Raw genomic sequence first — 25948 nt, forward strand, 5'->3', positions numbered from 1 at the left:
TCATCTTTTTAGTGTTCAAAAGTAGAGAATGACTCCTTGCCGTTGTCATTTTTAAGTCCATCTCCATCCCCCACAGGTACCAGTCTGGTGCAGTTCCACACACACGGGGGAAGGAGCAGCGCTGGGCAGGGCCTGCCACTTCAGGAGGCCCCACCTCTACAACGGCAGGAAGAGAAGGAAGCGAGCTGGCTCAGGGCCCCAGCACCTCCCTCCTGCACGCAAGCTCCCTGCAAATGCAAAATCCAGTCACACGTCAGTTCCTTAGACAGGTACGTCTCCGTACCAGGCCAGCTCTAAGAGGAAATAAAACCACGCGTCGACAGACAAGGACTATGATGGCCGCTCTGGTCACGCTTGGGATCCATCATACTTCCAGGAAGCGGGAGCTGCTGGACTTGGAGTGGAATGGCTCAGACCACATCCGCCGTAAATCACCCTGGGAAAGAAGGAACTTGCTAAGTTACAAGCTATCGCACGAGTCCCGTGGATCTACAGGTCCTGATTCTGCGTCTCAGACCAGATTGCCTCTGTGGAGAATCAAAAGACTACTCCAACCGTACTACAAGGTAAGTTCTAGTGTTCTGTGAAGAACTCACAGGAAGGGCTCTTAGGCCCCTTGAGCAGAAAGGGCTTTTCCCCAGCTTGGTCTGGGGTTAAGTTCCATCATCGTGAGTCAGATGATCTAGGTGAGTTCTTTAATGCTAGCATCTGTTTCCTCATCTGACAAGGGGGGAGGATAATGCCTCTAAGTCGTTTTTATCATATTGCCTCAATACGATTAAATACTAATCTTCAAAATTTAATGCAAAGTACTAAGAGATCTGTTAGATGGCAGTGGTGTTGCCATTAAGAGGAACAGGAACGATCTGCAGCTGGGCTCATGGAAGTTTGGTTCGTTGACCCAGGGCAGATGTGGACTGAGCTAACGCATTAGCATTTTCTGCCAGTGGCTGCAAGATCTGGAAGAGACTGCTAATGTCAGATTAGCTGCTGTCACGATCAAGAGCTCAAGGGCTTAAGCAGAACCACCTCCAGCAAGGTCACACACCCAGTGCAGGTCAATGCCAGGGGTACAACTCGCATCTCTCACCTTTAAGTAGGCCATTGTGAGGAGTGGCAATAAGGTAAATGGCACCAAATAAAGAAGGGCGGGCTGGGCTGCTCGGTGAATGCGAGACGCCACAGTAGCAGTGAGCAGACCTGTGAGGACAGAGAAACAGTCACGAGTAAGTAAGGTCAGTCCTGAGCGAGCAACCTCTCACCTGGCCTCTTCTCGGCAGTCTTAAGACCATGGGGAGCGAGTGTGAGCTATTCCGGCCAGTCACAGGGAAATGCCCGGCTGAGTTAAAGGAAACTGGAACGACGCAGCTTTACAAGACCTGGGTTTCCAAGGACCAGGCTCCTGCTGCCGCTCTGCTGCTCTCCCAGTCTCTGTGTGTGTGATGCCAGGTTTGGATGCTGAAGACCCGGTTCCGGTTCCAACTCTGCTGCTTCCAGCAGCTGCCCTGACTTAGGCAAGGCATCCGGCCTCTGCCCCCTCCCCGTGAGTGGGGGTGATGCCACTTGCCCTGTCCCTGTCAGGGGCTTTGCACTGAAATAAACCCACACATGGCCATCCCCTCTTAACTGTAGGGGACACGATCCTGGAACTGTGGACGGTACGCCAAGCCCATTTGCACTAGGGCTTCCCGCCTTACAGGCGTACACACGACGCTATGACTTACAAAGTCAGCCACAGCAAGAGATTAACGATAATAAATTTCATCACGCAGCATACTGTTGTGTGAACACGGCCTCTCACGTTAACTTCTGGTGTAGTATTTTTGGACTGGATGGGGGACACGGTCTAGGAAAGTGCTGTTACCAGCGGCCCGCGGATGTGGAGGAGCGGAAGAGGCGCTCCTGGCCACTCAGCCCGCTGCCGTGTGCCCTGTACAGAAGGGAGCCCGCCCAGCCCCAGCAGTCTCCTCCTGTCTGCCTGTGAGTGGGCCAGAGAAAAACTAGCTGAGGAAGCGTCTGAGGTGACAGGAATGTTAGACTAAATGAAGGAAACTGTCTAACGAAGGTCACGCTCAATTCCTACTTTAACTCCAGCTGCAGACTGAACGCTCAGGCTGATGCACCCGACCCCCGGGTGCCGGGTGTTCTCGGCTCTCCCCGCGGTGGTCCTGCCGGCTGGGCGCTGGGCTGGCCGGTACAGAAAGCACCCGTCACCGTGCGGGTGTTCCTTTGTTGTTCCTTTGGGCTGTGTGTACCAGCGACCAGAGGCACTACTCTCCTTCATGCAGCCTCTGCAGCTCCGGGACCTGAGAGAATCCCAGAGGGCGGAGGGGGATCCCATGGTGCTTCCCTGGTGTTCTCTTACCTACGAAATAACCAATGAGGGTGCAGTGAAAGTAGGAGACCTTCTGCATTCGTCCGGAGATGTTGGCGGGCCCAGAGGCGCTGCAGGAGTCACTGCTGGCTTGTTTCTTGTAGTTGTCGTAACGAAGGACGAAGCACAGCAGGAGTCCGGGCATCACGATGTCCCCAATGCCCAACATGGAGAAGTGGCTGCCGGTGGAGCTGGAATGCAGGGTCACACGTCAGCGCCCCACATTCTAGTCTCCTCCCATGCAAATTCTGTCAGCCTTTTATGAAGTCAGAGCACTTATCTGAATGATAGGTGGAAGCCACTAGGGTTTTAAATCTAGATATTAGAAGCCAGGCGTGTGCCGGCAACTGTCTTCAGCCAGGCCCTTGGGGCTCAGAAGAGCAGCCTGTGAAGCGCCGGCTCCTTGAGAGATGCCCGGCAGCTCACTACCTGCCCACAGAGCCGAGATCTCACACGCGCACCTGACCACCACCAGACACAGGAGGTTTTTTGTTTTTGTTTTTTTTTTTTTTTTATAGAGGCATGCTTATTTATTTATTTGTTTGTTTGTTTTGTTTATACATGCACTGGGTACAGTCAGAAGCGCGGGAGGGTGAGAGAATTCACCAGAGCCAGAGCGGGGAGCAGAGCAGGCAGAAGGACCGAAGTACACTGCTGAGGGGAGCAGCGGGCGGCAGGAGAGGTCTGCGCGCCATGTGGGACCCTCCGCCGGTGGCCGGGGAGCAGCCGGGGATCGAACCGGCGCCGCAGAGGCCGGGGGCAGCTTCGCAACCGAGCGCTCAACCACTGCGCCACCGGGGAGGCCCCAGACACAGGAGGTTTTAATACAGTAGCAGCAAGTGGTGATGTGAAAACATTAATGATCAAAAGCAGCACTCCTGTCACTGAGTGATGCACCTTAGCAAGTCAATATTCTCTTTCTCATCTGTAAGGTGGACATGACTCACAACCCTTTTTCAGACTGACCCAAGGACAGGCACAGGAAGGCGATCTGTCCCCCATCACAAGGGGAGGCCGGCCTACCTCGGGAAGACCAGTTTTCCAGGCAGAGACAGGCGGGGAACGTCACGCCCAACGCTGGGTCCCAGGTGGAGCTTCCGGGATAGAACGTCAAGGGGATTGTCAGCTGGCTGCGTGGCCACCTTCACCATGACGTTGCTATTGAAGATGTAGGCAGAGAAAAACACCTGCAAAGTGGAGGGACACAATTTAATAGGGCGCTGCAGGCACCCCTGCTTTCAGCACCAGCCTGCTTAGTTCTTATCAAGAGCAGAGCCTCGGAAATGGCAATACCAAGCTTTTTAACCTGCATGCTTTGAGGAGAAAGGAAGCTTTGCTCCTCACGGTACGTGCAGGCTGCTTCTCCCACATCAGAGAGGAATCCCTTCTAGCATATTTGGGAGTGCTCCCAAGGCAGTGAACCTTGTCTGCCTGCTCCCCTTCCGCTCTGAGAGTCACAAGCACACTAACTATTGTGACACATCTCAGCAAACAAAGGCTGGGACAGCTGCCTGCTCACCTTTGACACGCACAGGTCAGGAGCAGGGAGTGGTCTTAGACAGGAGGTGCTCTGGTCAGTCAGACTTTGGACACTCAAAAATTAACAATTTTCAGGCATGAACACTTCAATTAAACAAAGGACAGCAGCAGCTTCAGGAAACAGACACTCACCCAAAAGACATCATAGATGAGAAGCCCTGAGAGAAGCAGGCAGGAGACCTTGAGGCTGGGCAGGCGGACGAAGGCGATCATGGCAACACACAGACCCATGGCCAGTGCTGGGGGTGGACACCAGACAGCAAGTTACTCAGGTTATAAACCTTACAGTCGTCAGCTCTTAAAAAATGAAGGTGGCCTAAGCTCCAGTCAAGCCACTTAATCCCACTTGTGTGACCTGCTGGATAGTCTCACTCTGAATGGTCCAGCTCTGAGCCAGGTGCAACGCTGTCCTCCCTGGCCCTCACCACTGCAGATGCCCCATCTTGGCTCTTTCCATCCTGGATCATGCCCCTTTCATTTACTCAGGATCATGGTGCCAGTGAATTCACTCTTCTCTGTGCTTTTTTTGGTTTTTCTTTCTTGAACCTCTCAAAATCTTTCATATAACCTTTAAAAAAAAATCTCAACCATGGTTCAATGCTGCATCACAGAAGCCGACCACAGACCGGATACATGAATGGTCTCTCCCCACACTTAGCCCACCTCCAAAACCTAGGTCTGTAGCTGCCCACACACTTGCCATTCGTTCTTGCAGTATAGGGCTGAAAAGGCTGGACTCCTTGGCTAGGAACTGGGGGTGTGCAGGAGGGCATGCTCCCAGTACGCTCCTCTTGCTGACCTGTTCTTTAGGCACTCAGATACGACTGCACCTCTCAACACATAAGTTCTTTCACGCTCTACCAGAAGGTCCTGTTTTGGCCTTTCTCGCCTGCAAAATTCATTCTCATTTTCAAACAGGTGAGAAAGCTCTTCTCGGGGTTCTTTCCTGACCCAACCAGATTAAGTTGTTTTCTCTCTGCTGTCACAGAACTTTGAATCTCTCAGTTCACTCATCCATTCTAGAACAGCATGATTCTTTATATAGACAATTAGTTTATTCCCTACGCTAGGTGCTCCTGGTAGACAAAAATCATGGTTTATTCTTTGGATCCCCAGCACTTGACAGATTAGATAATAAATATTTGCTGAATGATCAAAAAATTATGTTCTATCAACTTCAAATTTCAAATCTAAGAAAAGCAAGTAAAACAACATTATTTTAATAGAACGGATGGTAAATTGACAATATATCTATGAAGTAGGACTCCTCTATAGTTCCTGAGCCAGTCTGGTCCAGCTGGTCTTGAGCACTAGGTCTGAGCACCAAGACTCACCACCTCTCAGCTAATGCACCACACCACCTGTCGGTCAGATGCTTTCAAGCCTTCCCCGAAGATTACTTTGCCAGATGAAAGTGAGTTCAAGTAAATAACAAAGCTCTGGCTTCCGTTCAAGAAAAATCTGAAGTCCCTTCTTAGTATTATTAACCCTGAAAAATATACTTCTACCTCCTGCCTTGCCCTAAAAGAACCCCCTTTTATCATTTTGTTTTCACTCTAAGGTAACATCAAAGAACAGGTTTTAATTAAGAAATACTTGTTTGACACTTGTTTAAAACACTCTACCACTAAATTATCACTACCTACAACAAGATTTCTGATTCTGCAGAAGTCTGGAAAGAATTTCCATGCTAGAGAAAAACATTTCAGAATATTAAAGACCATGGTTAAAAGCTAAATTTTCTGTAAGAGAAGAAAACAATCCAAACATATCAATACTAATCTGAGAAACAAAAAGTTCAAAGGCTCTCTTTTTATTGAGGTTAAACTTTGCCTGCCCACAAGGGTAGTTTACCCAGCATAAACTGGTGGAAGAAAGAGATCCTAGACAAGTAAATACTGGGAAACAGCAATGGTAGGCAATGAGGCAAAAGCCTACTAGTTAGAGCCAGTTAGTTTAAGGAGACTCAATGAACATTCAGAAAACAATTTCAACTAATAGGTAAATTTTACATGGAAGTATCTTTCTGATCGTGATCAGAAATACTGGAAAATAAGGTTTGTCCTCTGCAGTCACCTTCCTGCTGACTCTAAAAGGGAGAAGAACTGGTGGTGAGACGGGCCCGGCGGTCTCTCTGTGGAGGGCTGCTTATCCCAGCCTTCCTTTAGAGTCTAATGAACAATGGAGAAAACTCTGCTGACTTGCTCTGGAATGTTTCAGATGGCTGTGTAAATCAGCGCATCTTGAAAAGAACGTCAGCTTCCATCATGCCAACCTTTTATAGCGACATACTACTAGTAAACAGGTATTTCTCTGTCCTATGCAATGACAGGGTAGGGCAGAGGGGAGAGTACAAAGAATACACTTGCTGTTTTGAGAGCGAACCAATCTTTCTGGGGTCAGCAGGCTAGTAAGTACTTAATTATCACACAAAGTATTAAGTGCAAGTGATGACTGGATAAATGAAATTGGTATGTCTCTGCAATGGCATAGAATTTCCACTGAAAAGGAAATACTGATGCAGAAATCACAACAAGGATGAACCTGAAAAGCATTAAGCTGAGGGAAAGAAGTCATGTAAAAGGCCACATGATGCATTACCTTATCCATGTGAAATGTCCAGAATGGGGCAAATCCATAGAAAATAGCAAGGAGATTATTAAAAACCACTGAATTACAGACCTTAAATAAGTGAATTGTATATTATGAGTCATAACTCAAAAAAGCTATTATTAAAAAATCTTAAGCATGTGGGTAAAAAATAAAAAACTAGATACATAATACAATCTTTAGACATGTGATAGTCATGGTAATCACAGAGGTAATATTACCAAAATACAGAAAGTAGAGGGAGGGCAAACTTATTTGTAAAACTTACTAAAATTTCAACTTGTCACACATTACTCACCATCCATGAGAAGCCAATGGCCAGTGAGAACCCAGATGAGGACGAGCATGACAGACAGAGAGAATGATAGTAACTCAGCAGCAGTGAAACGCCCACAGCAGCCAAAGGAAATCCTGGAAAACACAACGTTATTGGATTGTAGACAATAAATTATCTCCAATAACCAAAATCTTCTTTAGGTCTTCATGATTACAGTTTATGATGGCCAGATCAGAACAGCAGGCAACAATACCTAGATACCCAGAAAGTCAAAATGCCCAAAACTTTTTGGAGTAAACCACAGAAAGCTCACAGGAATTACCCTTTTACATCCATTAGACAATGTACTTTAATGTACCAATATGGGTGTTTAGAAGTTTAAAGTGTCCTATCAATCTCTGGGGAACCTATATAGGTATAGGGGAAATGCTACTCTTAGGAGGAAAACAAAACGAACAATTCATTTAGCAAGGTGAATAAATACAAGATGGTAAATCTATCTATCATTAATTCTTGGGAAAATTGGCCCCAAGTGACTGGTTTCCTAAGTGCATGCAGCATCTCCATTAGCAAATCATTTGCATTTTGTTTTCGAGGGGCAATGGCTTCAGGAGTTAAGCTGTGGAAACTGAAATTAAACCTAAATGAGTAGTATACATATTTGAGGGCAGAAAGATGAAAAGGCAAAGATGAATGTTTGAACCAACTGCTGTTGCAGAGTCGATGAGCTCTCTAGGTAGGGAATGCAAGCGCTGCATCAAGAGACGGCTCAACTTTCAACAGTCCAAAAAGGAAGCATGCTACAGTGACTCCCTTCACAAGGGTTGCTTGTATCTCCCCTGCTATGATAAATGCAAAAGGAAGTACTACCTTCCAGTTTTAAAGATCAAATATCTCTTCCCCGTTTTCTGGCATTTGTGTGCTCCAGACACTAGCAGAAATTTATAACTTAATAATGCTATCAAGAATGAGAGAAAAACATACACAAGTTTGTAAGTTAGAGGTAAATCCAAGTCCTTACTTGTTCTGAGGTGAACAGGGCCTTGTTAAATACTGGCACATCGGGAGAAGAAGAAAAGCAAAAGCTATTGTTGCAAGAACTAGAGAAAGAAAATGCAAGGTTAAATTATTTTGTTACCAATTATAAGAAAAATAGCATGACTTATGTAAACATAAGCATCTCAACATTTGGATATAATTAACTAGTGAAGAAAAATATTTTCCTTGAGCATTGCACAGATAATCTCTTTGAAAAGGAAATACCTGATTTGAAATAGGGGAAGCAGAGGTAGGTTTTCTCATTCTTTTATTCAATAAGATTATAGCAGACCACGGAGAGGATATCCCAATAAACCTAGCATTTTGTTGTTTCATACATTTTCATCCTCTCTTAGCCTGAAAACAGGGCAGGGAGCTGAGAGTTGAAATATCTTGGGTATTGATCACAATGTTCTATCTGCAGAAACACTGATGCACAGGGGTTGCGAATGACTACTCTGCCACACTGGACCTTCTGGGATCCTACCAGACCAGGCCACAGTGATCCCACTCCGGTGTCACAAAGCTCAAAGTTTTCAAACCTGTGGTCTATTAGTCAGATAATGCTGGTGGGTCTGAGCTGATGACAAGTGCATAATACATATGTCTCAAGTGGGTTCAAAGAAGGGCAAGGGGAGAAAAAAGCCAGACTAATGAAGCAAAAGTTGCTTGGCAGCCAGTATAGGTTAAAAATAAAATGAGAAACTCATTTACCTGCTGTACATATTGTAAAAACTACTTGAACTGAGTCGAAGAAGAAGAACATTACTAGGAGAGAGACAGATGCTCCAATTGGGAGGAACAGGGCCTGGGTAGAGTCAATAGTTTGGATACCTGCAAGAGAAAAGGGGCATAATTAACAACTCTGGGAGCAGGCACAGTGCCCAAGCACTCCCTACACGCCACGTCCTCAAGGGCGGACACAGAGCCCAGCACGGAAGGCGGGTTACTTGGCCCTTTGGTCGTTTCCTCCCCACCCTGCCCGCAGCGCTGCTATTACAGCAGGTTCTCACTGCACGCGGCCGCCTCCTCTCTAGCCATCTAGACGACAGACTGCCAAAGAGAACATTAGGAGGTACTAAGAATTCAGGTTAATTCAGATTACTATTTGTGGTCGTGTATACACAAGGTCTGGTGAAAGAGGTGGTTTACATCCACTGACCAATTTCTTAGCATCTGCGGATTTAATGCACTCATGTTCACTGTTCCTCATTGCTGCTAATAGTTGAAGACTGACTATGGGTACGGGGAGTGCAGAGAATAAGACAACTGCAAACAGCAAATCACAAAATCTTCTACGGAAACATTTTAAGGTACCAAATTGGAGATAAAAGGGAGAAAACTGAATCTCTTGGGATAGAGTAGGACTTAGCACAGTGGTTTTCAATTCTTTGGGTGCTTAACACTCACCTGGAGAGTTTTAACAACATTATTGATAGGGGGAAAGGATGTCCTGAGCAAACTCCACACAGGCTTTGTGGACTCCACCCCCACGACACTGGGAACTACACATCCCATGATCCCCAAAGGGAAGGTCACCAGGACCTGAGGGCAGAGTTAAGCAACGAGGCTCTGGGTTTGAGTACTGAACTGGCCATGGGGCCGGGTCGCCCTCTTGGCCACGAGGCGGGCTAGGTTTTTGCCAGCTCGGAGGGTCACTGGGATTCCAGGTCAGCGGAACAGGTAGGACGCATTTCCGAACTTATCTCCCTCTTTTTCTCCCTGAGTTATTCATTTCCCCATCTCCCCTTCCCTTGTAAATAAACCTTTTATCAACCTTTTGCGTGTGTCTGCAGTCTAGCGTTAGTAAGTCCCCTTGAAGCACGTGGGTGAGGACCCACAGTCAGGCAACCTGTTCTCTATCGGGGGTGCCCTGTAACATTATGATGCCCAAGGCCAACTCCAAACCAATTAAACTGAAATCTCTAGGGTTTAACAGGCCCAGTTAAAAACTCCCCACAAAATTTTATTCTACATTGAGAAAAATTAATAGAATTATTTGACAGAGAAAAACATGGCAAAATCTGATAACCACTGAATGAAAACAAAAAATAATTAAGTTTATCTTGTGTGCTATCCACTTCCAAATTAACCCTATTGAGATAGCATAAAGAAAAGCACATGAGGAATCAAAGAAGAAATTTTCATATGACTTATTGTAAAGAAATATCAGAAGTGGAGGTCTCCATTAAAAGTAAGGCTACGTATGAGATTTTATGAGACCAGAATGAACTAAACACAACGGGCTGTAATCATCAACGAACATTTAAAAATTGCTCATTGGCATTTACTGATCTCCAAGAGAGCTTTTAGGGATTTTGGTGAAATAACATATATTTTTATAAAGGACATTAACTTCTTAGTGGCTAGGGAGATGACTCAAATAATTAGGGATAGGACAATTCAATTCAGGGAGAATGATCTGCATGTCAAGACAAACAGAAATTACAAGGAGCAGAGGTCTGACCCAAACTGCAGTCAAACCACTCAGGTTGGCCCATGAATTATTTTAGGAGGGGGTATCTTAAAAGTGCCATGTGGGCATTTTCTAAGACAAAACCGTGAAATCTCTCTAAATTTCCCCTAAATGTCTTTATAACTGGGTGCGCTACAGTAGTTCATGGAACTAGAGGAGACTACAGAGCCAGGTGCCTGTCACAACAGAAAACAATGGTTTCTCAAATAAATGATTATTCTACAGTAAGAAACAAAAAAAATCCAAAATTCTTAAAATAACCAGCACACTCATCATCTGAAACAAAGCGTCATCTGGCCTGCAGATTAATTATATTGGTTTAAATTCTGAATAGAAAAATTAAGTGGCTGGCTAGAAGAAAGGGTGTTCAGTAAGTTGGTTATATGAGAAGTATTTGTTTATAATCTAAATTTTAGAAGCTCAATTTGCAATTAAAATGCAAAACTGAGTACAAAGAACTATTCTAGAATATTAGACGCAAAGATTTTTGTTTTTTGAAAGCACAGACTTTAAACCAGGAAGTATCAGTCACTGCTCCCATTAGCTGCGCCAGGGGCTGGCCAATAAAGTCTGCCAAAAGGCAATGGCACAGGGCAAGCAGAGCTCCTTTTCGTTGCCCAAAATATGCTACCTAAAAATAATGTGTACAACTTCAATACTGTACTTCCTTAAGACCTCATGATAAAGAGAGATCTAATTCAAAATTTTAGCCAAATTGCAGTAATTGAAAAACAAAGTAGAGCAAAAGCCAAACAGAGCAGTCATAACTGGAAGACTTACTCAAGCACAGCCACAATATCTTTAAAGCCAAAATCAGCATTAAGAAATAGGAATGGATGGGCTTCCCTGGTCATACAAGGGTTAAGTCTCAGCTCTATGAAGCTATCTGCAGCAAGAGTTCAAACCCCAGCCAGGAAGCTGACCCACACGGCACAGCAGACCTCTCCTGTCTCCCCGCTGCTCCCCTCAGCAGTGTATTTTAGTCAGTTTGCCTGTTCTGCTCCCCACTCTGTCTCTGGTGAATCCTCTCACTACCCACACCTCTGGCATGTACCCCAGTTCTTGTATGCATAAATAAATCTTTTTAAAAAACAAACAAAGAAATAGGCATGGTGATGGGAAGTAAGTACAAAGTACAGACATTATTTTTTAGCATTCAGTGAGTGGGACTAAGGCTACATAAGTTTAGTCATGAGATAGACACTGGCAATATACAAGTATTGTTGGTAATTTATTTCCACAAGAGTAGAATACTTTTTCACTAAATATATACCAAATATCTATTATACAGCAGGCATACATGGGAGAATTAAAAACAAAAGTCATTTCCAGACCTTAAGGAGTTTATAGTTTATAGTCTAAGATTATATATTAATATCAATGAAGGAAATTCCAACTACACATCTCTATCAATCTTCATTGCTCAAATTATATGGGAAGCTTAGTAAAGAACTTCAAGAGGTCAGACAGTGGGTGGTGGGCTGGTTTTAAAAACAACTCAATACTAACTAACTGAAGGACTGATGTGCTAGGGGGAAAATCTCTTCATAGACTTCCTGGGGCAGATGAAAGACGAGAAAGTAGTACACAGCTAGAAAAATCAGAGAGGACCTGGAAGGAACTATCTCCCCCACCCTTTTCTTTCTAATCCTTTCAATTGAAAAACATAATATACATACATAAAAGTACACGAGCTCAGTTAAAAAAAAAAAAAAAAAACAGCTCAGTGAATCATTACATAGCTAATTCCACTCAGGAAGGAAACACAACTCTACCGACCCCAGGAGATTTTCCTGTGCACCCAACCCTCCCCAACCTGTGGTTAGGCTTTCCCCCAAGTGGAAGTGGAACACTAGCTTGCTTTTTACAACACTTTCTTCTGTGTTTTCTACCCAAGCATGCATCCTAAAACACTAATGTTTATTTAGCCTGTTTTTTGAACTTACATACAATTGAATTATGTGGCATGTATTTTTTGTGCCTGTTTTTTTTTTCTCAACATTGAGAAACATTCACGCTGTCATACACAGCTAAGTTCACTCGTCTTCATGTCTTTTCCAAATTCCTCAATTCTTCTTTTCTTTGGGAGTAGGCAACTGTGACCTTTAAAAAACCTCTAGCGAGCCTCCCTGGTGGCACAAGGGGTTAAAATGCAACCTATGAAGCTATCACAGCCACTACAGCATGAGTTTGATCCCCAGCCGGCCAGGGAGCAATCCACAGGGCAGGGAGCAATCCACAGGGCGCAGCAGGCATCTCCTGACTTGCCCACTGCTCCCCTCAGCAGTGTATTTCAGTCATTCTGCCTGTTCTGTGCTTCACTCTGTTTCTGATGAATCTTCTCACCCCCCACACCTCTGGCCTGTACCCTAGTTCTTGTATGCATAAATAAATAAATCTTAAAAAAAACCCAACAACACCTCTAGCTACTCACTCTCTCAATTCCAAACACTCCTGCCAAAAGCCTAACACACTAAATTCATACCGCCTCTCTTAGAGCTGTACCCCAAGATTTTCTATACAATTCCTCATTCAGGACTTCAGTGTCTTTAGCACCTACACAATCTCTTGTGTTTCTGTTTATCTTTCTGGCTGTTATTTCTTTGATAGAAGTACTATTCTGTTTTCCATGCTATTTCTTCATGGAAAAAGAAATGTCACATATGTCAAGTATGATGTCATACTCCACAATCGAACTGGCTGCCATTCATTATATATTTCCTGATAGTCTGCAGTTATTCCTTTTGGTGTGCATGGTTCACACTGGCCCTCTTCTAACCACTATTCTTTTTCCCCTGAAATGCAATTACATACTATAGTTGTGGAGGGTAATTTAACACAACACAAAAAGTAGATTTAAGAAAATGATCATTTATACAACCATCTGCTACTCTTTAGACACTGATTAATAATAAGAAATAAAAAGCTGAATTACCAGCTAATTCCTTCCATAGTATGGGCTGACTTAATCTTTAAGTTAAGAATAAAACTACTTTATCCTAGGTTTTTGTGATGCAATGTACAACAGAATTATAATGTGGTTTAATTACATCATTTACACATATGCTATGTAACACAGACTTTCTGAAAGTTTCCAAAATATGTGATTTGACTTAAAGTGGTGCTATAAGGTAAACTGCGATGTAAAAGTAATAGTTAATAGTAACAATAACTGCTATATAATAACCTGAAAATCAGATATTGACACTGGGTTCTACCTGGTTCCTGGTAAGGTACTGGTATGACATTTTACCTCCTACAAAGAGCTGTGTCTTAAGTTTAAGAAAGACTCATTATATTTAAAGGATTCTTTGTACTATATTTACCATACCCCACTTTGCACTGATGAAGACAATAAAACACATTTAACTGAGTGAAAACTGGGCAAGTATAATTTAGTGAATTTGGTATTAAATGACTAGAAAAACTTAAATGTTAAGTGATTTCTATAATTTAACTCAATATTTTATCTAACTTTATATTAGAGTCTCAGTATTTCCCATTAGGTGGTGACTTTATAAATCATGCTCACTCTATCCTCTCTGTACCTTCCCATCGGGAACGACTTCTCCACTAACTCAAGTTCACTGTATCAAGTCAAACTACCTTCTTCAGGAAAGAGACTCTTACCAACTTGACCCATCACTGTTCACTGTACTTGTCTTTCTCTTTATTTTCTTTGTACATGGATGTCAAAATGACCATCTCCAGACTTACTCTCATCTCTTGACTGTAGATGCTTATTCAAAAGGCTCAGTGGGAAAAAGTATTTATTGTAGGTATGTGATGGGCGGTGCTATCTGCTATCTCTGTCTTAGTATTTTATTAACACCTTGGAAAATATCTTGGACATAAGCCTACATGGTACCAGGTACCAGCTCCTGTACTACTGCATCTTTCAAAATATCTAATAGAATGTCATCTGCATGATAGGTACACAATTATCAATCTCTTTATCAAATCAAATCTTTTTTTTTTGGATAGCAGTTGTTCCCCCCCCCCCAAGATTGATTTATTTATTTATACAAGCACTGGGTACAGTCAGAAGCGCGGGAGGGTGAGAGAATTCACCAGAGCCAGAGCGGGGAGCAGAGCAGGCAGAAGGACCGAAGTACACTGCTGAGGGGAGCAGCGGGCAGCAGAGGAGGTTTGCGCGCCATGCAGGACCCTCCTCTGGTGGCTGGGGAGCGGCTGGGGATCGAACTGGCGCTGCGCAGGCTGCGGGCAGCTTCGCAACCCAGCACTCAACCGCTGAGCCACCGGGGAGGCCCAAATCAAATCTTATTTCTAATTTAATTCTCTTTCCTTAGTAAGCATCATTAATTTTCTAAATTCTATTGAGGTACAATTTATAAAGCATAAAATTTGTGCATTTTAAGGGTAAAATTTGGGGGTGAAAAAAGTTTATTGAGAATGGAATCACCACCATAATCTAGTTTTAGACAATTTTCATCACCTCAGTAAGATCCCTGATGCCAGTTTACAGCATATTTTCTTTTTATCCTTGGCCTCAGGCAACCATGATCACATTCTGTCTCTATGTATTTGCCTTTTTGGAAATTTCATATAAACAGACTCATACAATATAGTCTTTCTTGTCTGGCTTTTTTTTTTTTTTTTTTAAAGACTTATTTATTTATTTATACAAGAACAGAGGCACAGTCCAGATGCGTGGGAGGGTGAGAGGATTCACTAGAGACAGAGCCGGGAACAGAACAGGCAGACTGATGAAATACACTGCTGAGGGGAGCAGCGGGTGAGACAGGAGAGGTCTGCCGCACCATGTGGGACCCTTGCTGGTGGGCCGGGATCGAACCAGCGCTGCAGAGACTGCGGACAGCTTTACAGTGCTGCGCTCATCCGCCTGCGCCACCAGGGGAGGCCCTTGTCTGGCTTCTTTTAACAATGTTTTGAGGTTCATCCATATTGTAGCATGGATCAGTACTTCATTCTTTTTCTTTTTGGTGCTGAAGAGTGTTCTACTATATGGGAGCTATTTTGTTTACTCATTTACTAGTTCATGGATCTTTGAAATGTTTTTACTTTTGGCTATTCTGAATAATGCTGCTGAACATTTGCCATATTGCAAATGTCATTCTTTAAAAAAGTATTCTTACAAAATAATCATATATCAGAAGACATACTCAAAACAGTTACATTCGACATTTACAAATTAATCAGACTCACCAAAAGTATTTAAATGAAGTCATAAGCAGGCAGATACTACTATCCTGCTTCTCTTTAAGAAAAAAAGAAACTCAGTAGCATGACTGCAGGAATGAATTAAAAGCAGTACACAAGAAACCAGTAGTTCAGATTTGAAACATAAGAATTTAACAAATTATATCATACAGATCAGATTTTATTACTATACCAAGTATAAATCCTTGAACCCAGGAAATCATTAACTGGGTATAGAAAGAGTCTAATTAAGACAACCACACAAATGAAGCCAATAGACATAAAATGTCTTACTATTATTGGTGCTGTTGCCATTGAAAGACCCAGAAGAACTGTTATTGTCTTTCTCCTTATCTTGATTTTCAAAGTCCATGTTAAGGGACCTGTGGAAGAAGAAATCGTATAGTAAGTGTTACTTTGCTTAAGAAAGAAGTAGGTCAGAAAAGTCACGAATGAAACAATAGTTTTAAATACTAAGACATTAAGGAAAGAAAAGAAGATCTCTTGATCAATTTTTCAAAAATAGCTTAACAGTGGGTTAACAATGGGTTTATGTGTTTAAAAGAACTGTGATGATAAGAAATGTTCTTGTCGCCACATTTTAAAATACAATCTATATTCTTTCCTGTATGTCAGTTCAAGAGCTTTCCAGAGATCTGTTGTTGATTTCTAATTTGATTCAACTGGAATTTGTAAGGGGTTGAATGTTTATGTCCTGGATGAAGTTCACTTGTTGAAGTCCTAGCCCCCAATGGGATGGTGTTTGGTGATGCCTATGGGAGGTAATCTTGATGCGGCCATCAAAATCCTTCATGATGGGATTAATAGCAAAGAAGAAACACCAGGAAGTTGCTTCTTGCCCTCTCAGACAGAGAACACACCGAGGAAAGTCCACGTGATGTGTGAGCACACAGTTGTCTGCAAGTCAGGAAGAGTATGCTCACCAGAACCCAACCATGCTGGTACCCCACCTTGGATTTCCAGCCTCCAGAACTACGAGAAAATACATCTCTGTTGTCTAAGCTACTCACTTTGTGGCAATTTGTTCTGGCAGCCTGAGCTGATTTAGCAATCACAGATCATAATTGATATGTGCTGAATCCTCTCACGGAGACTTGTTTTATGTCCCAAAATATGTCTTATTTTGTAAATGTTCCAAATGCACTTTGAGAAGAATATGTACTGTTGGATGGTTTGTCCTACAGATGTTGGTCAGTTCAGGTTGGTTGAGAATATCACCTGAGCCAGTATATCCTTGCTGGTTTTCTGACTCCAGTTGATCCTTGAACAACAGAGGTTTGAACTACATGGGTACACTTACACAAAGACTTTTCTAACAGATGAAGCAAACTTACAGTTTTGATAAAAACAGTATAGTATTCTTATAATAAAGTAAGCTAAAGAAAAGAAAAGGTTATTCAGAAGTCATAAAGAATACTTTATACCTTTTCTTTAGCTTACTTTATTACAAGAATATGGTATATAAGATATAATGTACAAAATATGTATTAATCAACTGCTTATGTGTTATGAGTGAGGCTTTCAGTCAACAACAGGCTATTAGTAGTTAAGTTTCTGCGGAGTCAAGAGTTGTATGTGGATATCTGTGCAGTGGGTCAGTGTTACTAACCCCTCAGTTGTTCAAAGGTCATTCTGGCTCCCCTGGCTTTATACCTATGGTGTGTTTCTTGTAAGCAGCCAGTAATTGGATTTTGCTTCTTAAATTCAATCTGACAATTGCTGCCCTTTAATTGAGTGTTAAAGCCAATTCATTTAATTTGCTTATTGCTATGATTAGATTTGAGACTATCATAATGCTATTTGTTTTCTCTGTCCTCTTTATCTGCCCAGTTTTGGATTAATACCGTATTTTTTTTATCAATCTATTTTTTATCTCCTTTGCTTATTAGCTGTAAGTCTGTTCTTTTATTTTAGTGGTTACTGTAAAATCTTATTATACTATCCATTATTACTATACTATCCATATATAGTGTGCAAACTTTGTAAAACTTTACATTGTTTCTCACTCCTTAGCCTCTACTATTACTGCCATGGATGTCACCTTTATATGTTATGCTATAAACTCCATATTATTCTTTTTAATACAACTCAATTATCATTTAAAGTTTTATTTATTTTTTTTTAAAGATTTATTTATACAAGAACTGGCGTACAGGCCAGATGCGTGGGAGGGTTCACCAGAGACAGAGCAGGGAACAGAACAGGCAGACTGACTGAAATCCACTGCTGAGGGGAGCAGCGGGTGAGACAGGAGAGGTCTGCCGTGCCGTGTGGGACCCTCACCGGCCAGCCGGGATAGAACCAGCGCTGCAGAGGCTGCGGACAGCTTCACAGCGTGGCGCTCAAACGCTGGCGCCACCAGGTGAGGCCCTATTTAAAGTTTTAAATAAGGAAAAAAAAAAGGGACCATAAATATCTTTACTGATATAGTTTCTATTTCTGGTGCTCTTCATTCCTTTGTGAATTGTTTTCCAACTGGAAGCAAATTTAATCTGCTTGAAGCACCTTAATATTTCTTGTAGTGTAAGTTGGTAATGAATTCTTTCAGGTGTTGTGTGTCTGAAAATATCTTTACTTTGCCTTCATTTTGGGTATATAATTTCATGTTGACAATTTTTCTTTCTGTACTTTCAAACTGTTGCTCCATCTCACTTGTATTGTTTTCCATAAGAAACTGAAGTCATCTGTACCTTTGTTCCTTTGTATATAACATACCTATTCTCCCCCTCCCTGCTTTTTCACATTTTCTCTTTTACCACTGATTTTGGGCAATTTGTTTATGATGTGCTGTGCCTTCAGTGGTTATCTTCATGTTTCTTCTGCCTGGGGTTTATTTTCTTGGATCGGTTATAGTTTTCTTTAAGCGCTGAAAAATTTGGCCACTATTTCTCCAAGTACTCCCTCTTTCAGGGATTTTAATGACACATAGATTAGGCCACTGAAGACTGCCTTTCAGATTCAGCTCAACAATACAGTTCCCCTCCTCTTTTGTCATTTTGGATAGTTTCTACTGTGCTGTACCTTCAAGTTCAACTAATCTTTTCTTCCAAAATGTCTATTTGCTATTAATCCCCTCCATCTTATTTCCAATTTCAGACACTGTCATTTTCATGTGCAGAAGTGCAATTTGGGTATTTTACCAACTTCCAGCACATTTTACATATGGAATATGGTAATATCTGCTTTCATGTACTTCTTGAAGATCTTTTATCAGTTTGGGTTGGTTCTGATTGAATCTGATCATCATGGGTCATTTACTTCTTCTTTGCTTGTATGCCAAGTTTTGTGAATATGGCCCCTTGCCTTGATATTTTTGTATTGTTTGCTGTTTGATATTTTTGTATTTCTATAAATCCTCCTGAGCTTATCTGGGAAGCTGAAATAGCTTAATTTGTTCAGGTCTTGTGTTTATGATTTAATAGGCAGTTGTGAAGCAGTGCTTAGTCTGGGGGAAAGGCAAGACCTTCTTGAGTGTTTTACTATACACCATGTGAGGAAGTTTTTCCAATCTAGCTGGTGCAAAGAGCTACTCTTCTCGCTAATATTTTGACATTATTCTCAGCCTTAGGTAATTTCCTCACTTGCATGAAATGATCAAATACTTTGATAAATGAGCTCTGGGTCCATCTGTAGATCTTTGTGGCTTTCTCTTTGTAGCTTTCCTCCTTTGACACTCTTATCAGATTAACTCTAGTTGCTGCAGTCTCTGCACTCTCAGCTCCATCTTGCCAAATTTAGGGACTCTCTCCCTGATTACCATAACCTGGGAAGTGTCTAATTAAAATTTTTATCCCTTACAAATAAAAGTTGGATATATTCAAGGTATATGAGACATTTTGATATAGGTATACACTGTGAAATAACTATGCTCAGACAATAAGCTAGGAAAAAAAGTTTATGATTCCCTTTATCTTCGTTTATCAACTGTACCCTGTTGTCCTGAAAAACTGTTTCAGGTGGGATAGCAAATCCAGTTCCTGTTACTCCATCTTGGTTGGAATTAGAGCTAACTCTAGGTACTTCTAAATATTCAGGTCCTAAACTGGGCAGATTTTGAAGTAAGGATAGTGTTCCTTTTATTTCTTGTTAACACTGCTTAAAAATTCCTGAGGGTATTGGAACACTGTTGAGTTTTCTCTCTCTTTTCAGGAGGGCAGAGGCTACTATCTCAGAGGAAGTTAGAATTCCTCTTGGAAGGGTTATTTAAACCAGACTACTAGGCTCAGGTCCCACTGATACTGTTTTTTAGTCCCCTGGGTCCCACCACCCTTACAACTCAAAATCTCTTGCTGGATTCAAGAGATGTGCCCCACTACTGCATTAGCTTAACTCTGTCATTTGGTATCAATACTTTCATCCACTGTGTAAAACTCCCTTTTCTGTTACTTGTGCTCAAAGAAGCCTCGACTGACAGTGACTTCAATTAAAAGGGACTGACCTGGGTAGGAAAGCATGTGTATAGTTGGGGAGGTACATTTCACCCTGGTCCCCTATTAATTAGTTGTTTAGAAAACTATTCCATTAGAAGGGCAGTCCTAATGGGTGATATATTCCCCCAAAAGACGAAAGGATGGTATTTTGAAAGGTGGTGAGACTGCTGAAACATGGTTAAGACACTTTTTCTGAAATAGTCAAGAAATAAGATGTGTTAGCTTTCCTGGGAGTTTTTAATTTAAAAAGCCCTGAATTTTTAGAACATCATCTCATAGCTAATATGTGGGGCCGTACATTTCTCCAGACATCGGAAGACATTTTAACAAAGATTGAAGTGTATACTAGCTGTTCCCACCTCAGTCAACCATAGAACAATTGTTACAGTGACTGGTTCCTGAGATAAACCTTTCCCAATCAATTTTAATTAGTTCCACAACAAACTAGATACAATGTTTTGCATACATAACTGGTTTCATTTCTATGGTCTTTCAAATTTTAATTCATGTTTCTCATGGAAGAGCTAATCATTTGTGGAGAGCTAAAGTCTAAGACTGGTGATATATTAATGGGGAACTGTCTGGAGTCACTGGGACATAAAGACTGTGTCTTCCCTGTGGACGTTTCAGGAAAGACATATTAAGTTGGGTTTTTCAAAATCACTTATGTATTGAATAGTAACAACGATAGCTGTTATTTCTGCTCTGCTTCTCAGAATTTGGTGATAACATGGTAAATTTATAGGGACTGTTAGCTACATCTCTATTGTAGGGGCTGGATATTACAAATTGTTAGCTTCTCCTAATCCTTCTCTTCCCATAACTGATATTCTGGACTGGAAAGCTGCCGATCACCTCTTTGGTTTCGAGGCGCAGTAGTTACACAGCCTTTCTCCTAAGATTGGGTAATAACAGTGGTGCTGAGAGTAGTGTAAGACAGGCTTACATGTCACCTAAATCCATTGCTGAGGCCTATTTAAAACTCTATCCTGGTTCTATTAAGGCAAGAATTCTCCCTCTTTTCAAATATTAGTAGGATGTGGTTAACTTAAAAATGGTTTTAGTTGTTCCTTTTCCTTAGGTCCTAATTTGATAAAACCTGCTGTAAGAAAATGAAAGCTTTAGGCAGGCGAACTGGTGGGGGAGAGTGAGGAAAGGGAACTATCAAGCATTTTATATAATTTGAAGCTTATTTTGAACTTTTCATTGCCTCAAACAAGCTTCGCTAAAGTCAAGCATGCTCTAATCATCTGAAGCAGATGATCATCTGAAGCATGGGTTCTACTGCATAAAATAAACATCTGGTTAAATGAGGTTGTGGGGCTCCACATATTTGCTCAAACAGGGAAGATTTATATATTCCAGTTTGACAAGATCAAAGGCTACTGGGACTGGGGTCCCATAACAGTTACCTACCTGGCAGAGCTGACAGCAAACTTAAGGTGTTTATTATTGCTAATTTTATTAGTCTTTTCATCAACTATGACTGAACAGGATCAAGTTCTAACAGGTAGACAAATTTCCAATCATTGATCAAGAACCTAGTAAGAGTTCAGGTAGAACAGATGGCCTTCCAACTAAGCTGCTGAAAACTCCCTGAGGGTGAAAACAATAACACCTAACCCTCACTGACTTCATATTATTAGGTGCTATGCTAGGTACTTCAGAAACAAGATTGTTTTTGATTCATAGACTAAGTCTATAAGTAGTTTGATCACAAATCACAATCGAAAGTGTCTTGGCTTGGACAGTAAATTATATGATCATCCCTACCTTCCAGAGATTTTTATGGATTGAACTACACTTTTGCCCCCTGCCCTCAGAATGTGACTATATTTGGAGATTAAAGCCTTTAAGGAAGTAATTACATCAAATGGAGTTCGGGTTGGTCCTAGCCCAATATGACTGCAGTAGACTAGGAGAGAGATACAGACACACCAGACATGTGCAGAGAGAGGGGGCCATGTGAAGACGGTCATCTATAAGCTGTTTCAGAATGAAACCAACTCTGCTAACACCTGATCTTGGTCTTACAGCCTCTAGAACTATATTCTTTAAGTTCCTCAACTGACTGTTATGGCAGCCCTAGCAAACTAATACAAACTAAACTAATGTTATTACCCTTATACCATAGGACACCTAGGTATTATTATACTGCCCTGCCTTTCTGTATTCTATCCCCTTCCAAAACAATCAACTTTCCCCCACTCCCCATGATTATTAAAAAAATTTAAACAATGGTGAATGCCACAAAACAGACTCCCATTATCCTTATATCAAGAGAGATACACATTTATTTTCTCCTTAAAGGCTAAATATAAATAACTTCAATTAATTTTTCATTTGGTAGTATGCCAAGGGTATTTTTATCATATTAGTATATATGGCTTTATTTCATAAAAAAAAAAAAAAGGTACAAAGTATCCTTCCTTGAGTTACCATGAGTTGCATATATCCTGTCTTATTACAGACCAGCACTAATACAAGCAGATGACAAGGTTTTATCCTGAATTGGGTGGGTTCCAACTGAAAACTGAGCATGCTAGCTAATTAATGCTGAAAAAATGACAACTGATCAAAATTCTTCACATTTAAATTAGTATGTAGGTATAAATTGCAGTGTCACTTGATGTACATTTCACAAGTAGTTTATCACTACACTACAGACACTACCCTAGGAAGTAGTTTACTATTCTAAGTACTTTAATATGATTTTGTTTTGGCCGAGATGAGGAACTTGTTATATTTGCTCTAAATTTCTTTTCAGGCTAAAATTAATTTGGCTGTAAGAAATATAACTTTAGGAAACCAACTACCTATGTACTAGAATGATTACAAAGCACTTTCTGAGAAAGGTATTAGGCCTGTGAGAGAATTTTCACTGCTTGCTCAGGACAAGGAAAAATAAGGGCTTATAGGCAGGTCTTTTTATATTTTAGGTTCCTTGGTTCTGATAAAAATACAAATGCTCTGTGAGTACCATTAAGACAAGAAGGTCTATATTCAGCCAGCAACAGAGTACATGTCTGGAATCCTGACAGTATGTATCAAGAGATCAATATTCAGGAAAAATCAGTTGAACTAACAATCCATTCATTTCTCTGGATATTCTAAAATATCCAGAGTAAGTATCTTAGTAAGTTAGCCCTCTGGACCACAGCTTTCTGCTACTGGTTTCACTTTCAATTATGTAAAACTGCTTTTGCTGAAATGTATTTTCATACAATACTGCCAGCTTATATTGAAGGGTACTATAATTCATTCAACAAACACTTATTGTCTGTTATACAATACTATGAAACTCAATGTTGTAGCCTCTCTATGAAGCTCTTTGGGATAAAGATCTGTCTGATCTTAAGATCAAGAACAGTTACAATTTACCCGAACAACTAGGTTCTTTCTATTCAAGAGCATTGTGAAGTGTTAAATTTCTTTCTTTCTTAAAGTTAGCTGCCAGAAAGTGTGTTGTGGTATTTGTGGGTCACCAGCAGTAAGGGTGTTGGCCAATAGATAGGAACTTTTAGACACTTTTGGCTCTATTTTGTCTTCACTTGTACCTTTTATTTTCTTTGGCTCCATTTTGATAATTTACTTTATCTCATCACAACTTGCAAAAATTTAGTGAATAGACTGAAACTTATTTTAACAGGGCAGAGCAAAAACAAATGATTGCAGGAAGCAAAATGAAGCTGAGAACAATTACTGAAAATTATACTTGCTCATTCACTGAATTTTGATAACAAAGTACACCGAATATTGGAGGAGAGGGTAAACTGGAAATTTTTATCTTAATATTTTAAGAATATCATGTGTTTTGATCATCCTAATATTGGAAGCAGGCTTAGTAAAGGGGACAGAGGTAAAAATACCATATGGCTGAATTGCCTTTAAGCTAAATATGTGTTCCTAGAAAACTTGTAGTGGTTTTTATTAGCGGGACATTTTAAAAAGAATTGGTGAAAACTGTTAAAACATAAAGGAACTTATTCATATACATTATAAGGCATATAACCTTTCCCTATATAATCCAATTAGCTTTGATTTCTTTATAGGTCTTAAAAAACAGCCCAGATTGTGAGATGGCAGAAAAGAGCAGTTCAAGCACAATAAACATACCACATACCACTTAAACTTCATGGCATTTGTTTGGGTTAGCCTAGTCTAACTTTACAATTATATGCATTTAGTATAAAAGGAAAAACAATCCTATAAAGAGCGTTATTATATGCTCTTACTATCTCTGCAGTTTTATTAACACGTATATATTATACATTATATGTATAATACATAATACGTATAGTTAATATAGTTATAAAAGGCCCATTATTTCTTTCTACAGCACCTTTACATACATGTATTACATATATACTCTCCCGAAGCGAGCACAAATATAGTTAATATAGTTATAAAAGGCCCATTATTTCTTTCTACAGCACCTTTACATACATGTATTACATATATACTCTCCACTATACATATACTTATTAAAGAATATATCAAGTATTATCTTCCTTTTGATTACCTTTTAAATTATCTCAGATCTGTTACCTTTGGCCTGTAACTCCTAACTCCAAAACAGAGAATTTGTTTTGGCTTTTAGAATATAGTTTCATTAGCTTTAACTTTCTTCTCTGAACTCAGAAATGTGAAACTCTGGTAGGAAGTAACCAGTACAATTAAAAAATCTTTTATCCAGTATTTTATGACCTTCCCACGTTTTCACAGTTCTAAATAAACATGATCATTTAAATGAACAAATATATTTTAGTGGTCCCAAATCAGAGGACACAAGAACTTACGTAGCTGGGCAATAAGGACAGTGCTATTAAAATTCAAAAAGAGGGTCTCCCTGGTAGTTAAAGAGGGTAAGCGAAGGCACTACAAAGCTATAGGCAGCCACTGTAGCACCAGTTTGATCCCCAGTGCCAGGGAACTAACCAGGGAGCTGACCCACACAGTGCAGCAGACCTGAGCTGTCTTGCCCGCTGCTCCCCTCGACAGTATATTTCAGTAGATCTGCCTGTTCTGCTCCCCACTGTCTCTGGTGAATTCTCTCACCCCAGCACCTCTGGCCTATACACCAGTTCTTGTATGCATAAATAAAAATATATCTTTAAAAAATTTCAATAAAGTTTTCCTGTGCATGTCCTATATGAAAGATTACATGAAGGTAGTAGTAAGTGGTGGTAAACCATCAAGAACAGATCAAGAATGAAGACTGAGGGGAAACTCTTTTAATTTCACAGAAGGGAAAACTGGGTACTCTAGGAGAGTTTCAACAGAATTGTAATGGGTAAGTATCAGTGAACTGGTTCTCAAAATGTTACCAGCATTTAAAAATGAATAACTTAGAAAGCCAGTCCTTCATCTAGAAATCTCTTGTTTTTATTAAAGTAACAAGGAAATTACTTTGCTACTAGCTTTGCTTCAACAACTATTGCAATTTTCATTACTGCTACCAAAAAGATTTTTGAGAATAAGCATACACAGAAACCCTACATAGCTAAGTTGATGAGCGAAAAGAATTATCAGGTTGAACTATATAAAACTGCCAATATTTGACAAGTTTTGCCCTACCAAACCAGTAATTGTCAGTATGGTTTATTAAGCATGTAGAAGACAAAGATGTGAAATTTTTTGTAAAAATATTTGGCTAAGTACCAGTAAAACAATATTCCTACAACCCATTCTGGAAAGCTTAAAGAGAGACAGCTGTACAAGTCAGAACAGTCAGTAAGTACTATACCACTATCACTAAGTAACTACTTTGTAAGACAGGGATCTGAAATTGCCCAAAATTAAACAGTGGGGGGAGTCAAGCTAGAACCATCATTAGTCTCTTGACATACTGCATCTGCTTTGTATATCAAGTTTCCACAAAATATCTGCTTCTCTTATGGAGAAAGGTGGAATTAGCTAAATAACATCAGACAGAAAAGTAAGAATTTTTAAGACAGAAATTGTTACTAGGGATAAAGAATATTTTATCTCAGTCAACCCAC

General features: G+C 40.8%; 1 protein-coding gene across 1 annotated transcript in view; it reads right to left on the bottom strand.

The window, feature by feature from the left end:
* Positions 1 to 364: 364 nt before the first annotated feature.
* SPPL3 (signal peptide peptidase like 3) overlaps positions 365 to 25948 on the bottom strand; it is a gene marked incomplete at both ends in the record, with an annotated part of 111802 nt that continues 86218 nt past the window's right edge. Inside the window, 9 exons of the mRNA XM_084253202.1 lie at positions 365 to 436; positions 1091 to 1200; positions 2366 to 2565; positions 3398 to 3561; positions 4046 to 4152; positions 6822 to 6934; positions 7822 to 7900; positions 8553 to 8672; positions 15790 to 15878. Coding sequence (XP_084109328.1) covers positions 365 to 436; positions 1091 to 1200; positions 2366 to 2565; positions 3398 to 3561; positions 4046 to 4152; positions 6822 to 6934; positions 7822 to 7900; positions 8553 to 8672; positions 15790 to 15878 — 1054 coding nt within the window. The remainder of the gene's footprint in view (positions 437 to 1090; positions 1201 to 2365; positions 2566 to 3397; positions 3562 to 4045; positions 4153 to 6821; positions 6935 to 7821; positions 7901 to 8552; positions 8673 to 15789; positions 15879 to 25948) is intronic.

Source organism: Talpa europaea (assembly GCF_964194135.1).
Source record: "Talpa europaea genome assembly, chromosome: 14".
NCBI lineage: Eukaryota > Metazoa > Chordata > Mammalia > Eulipotyphla > Talpidae > Talpa > Talpa europaea.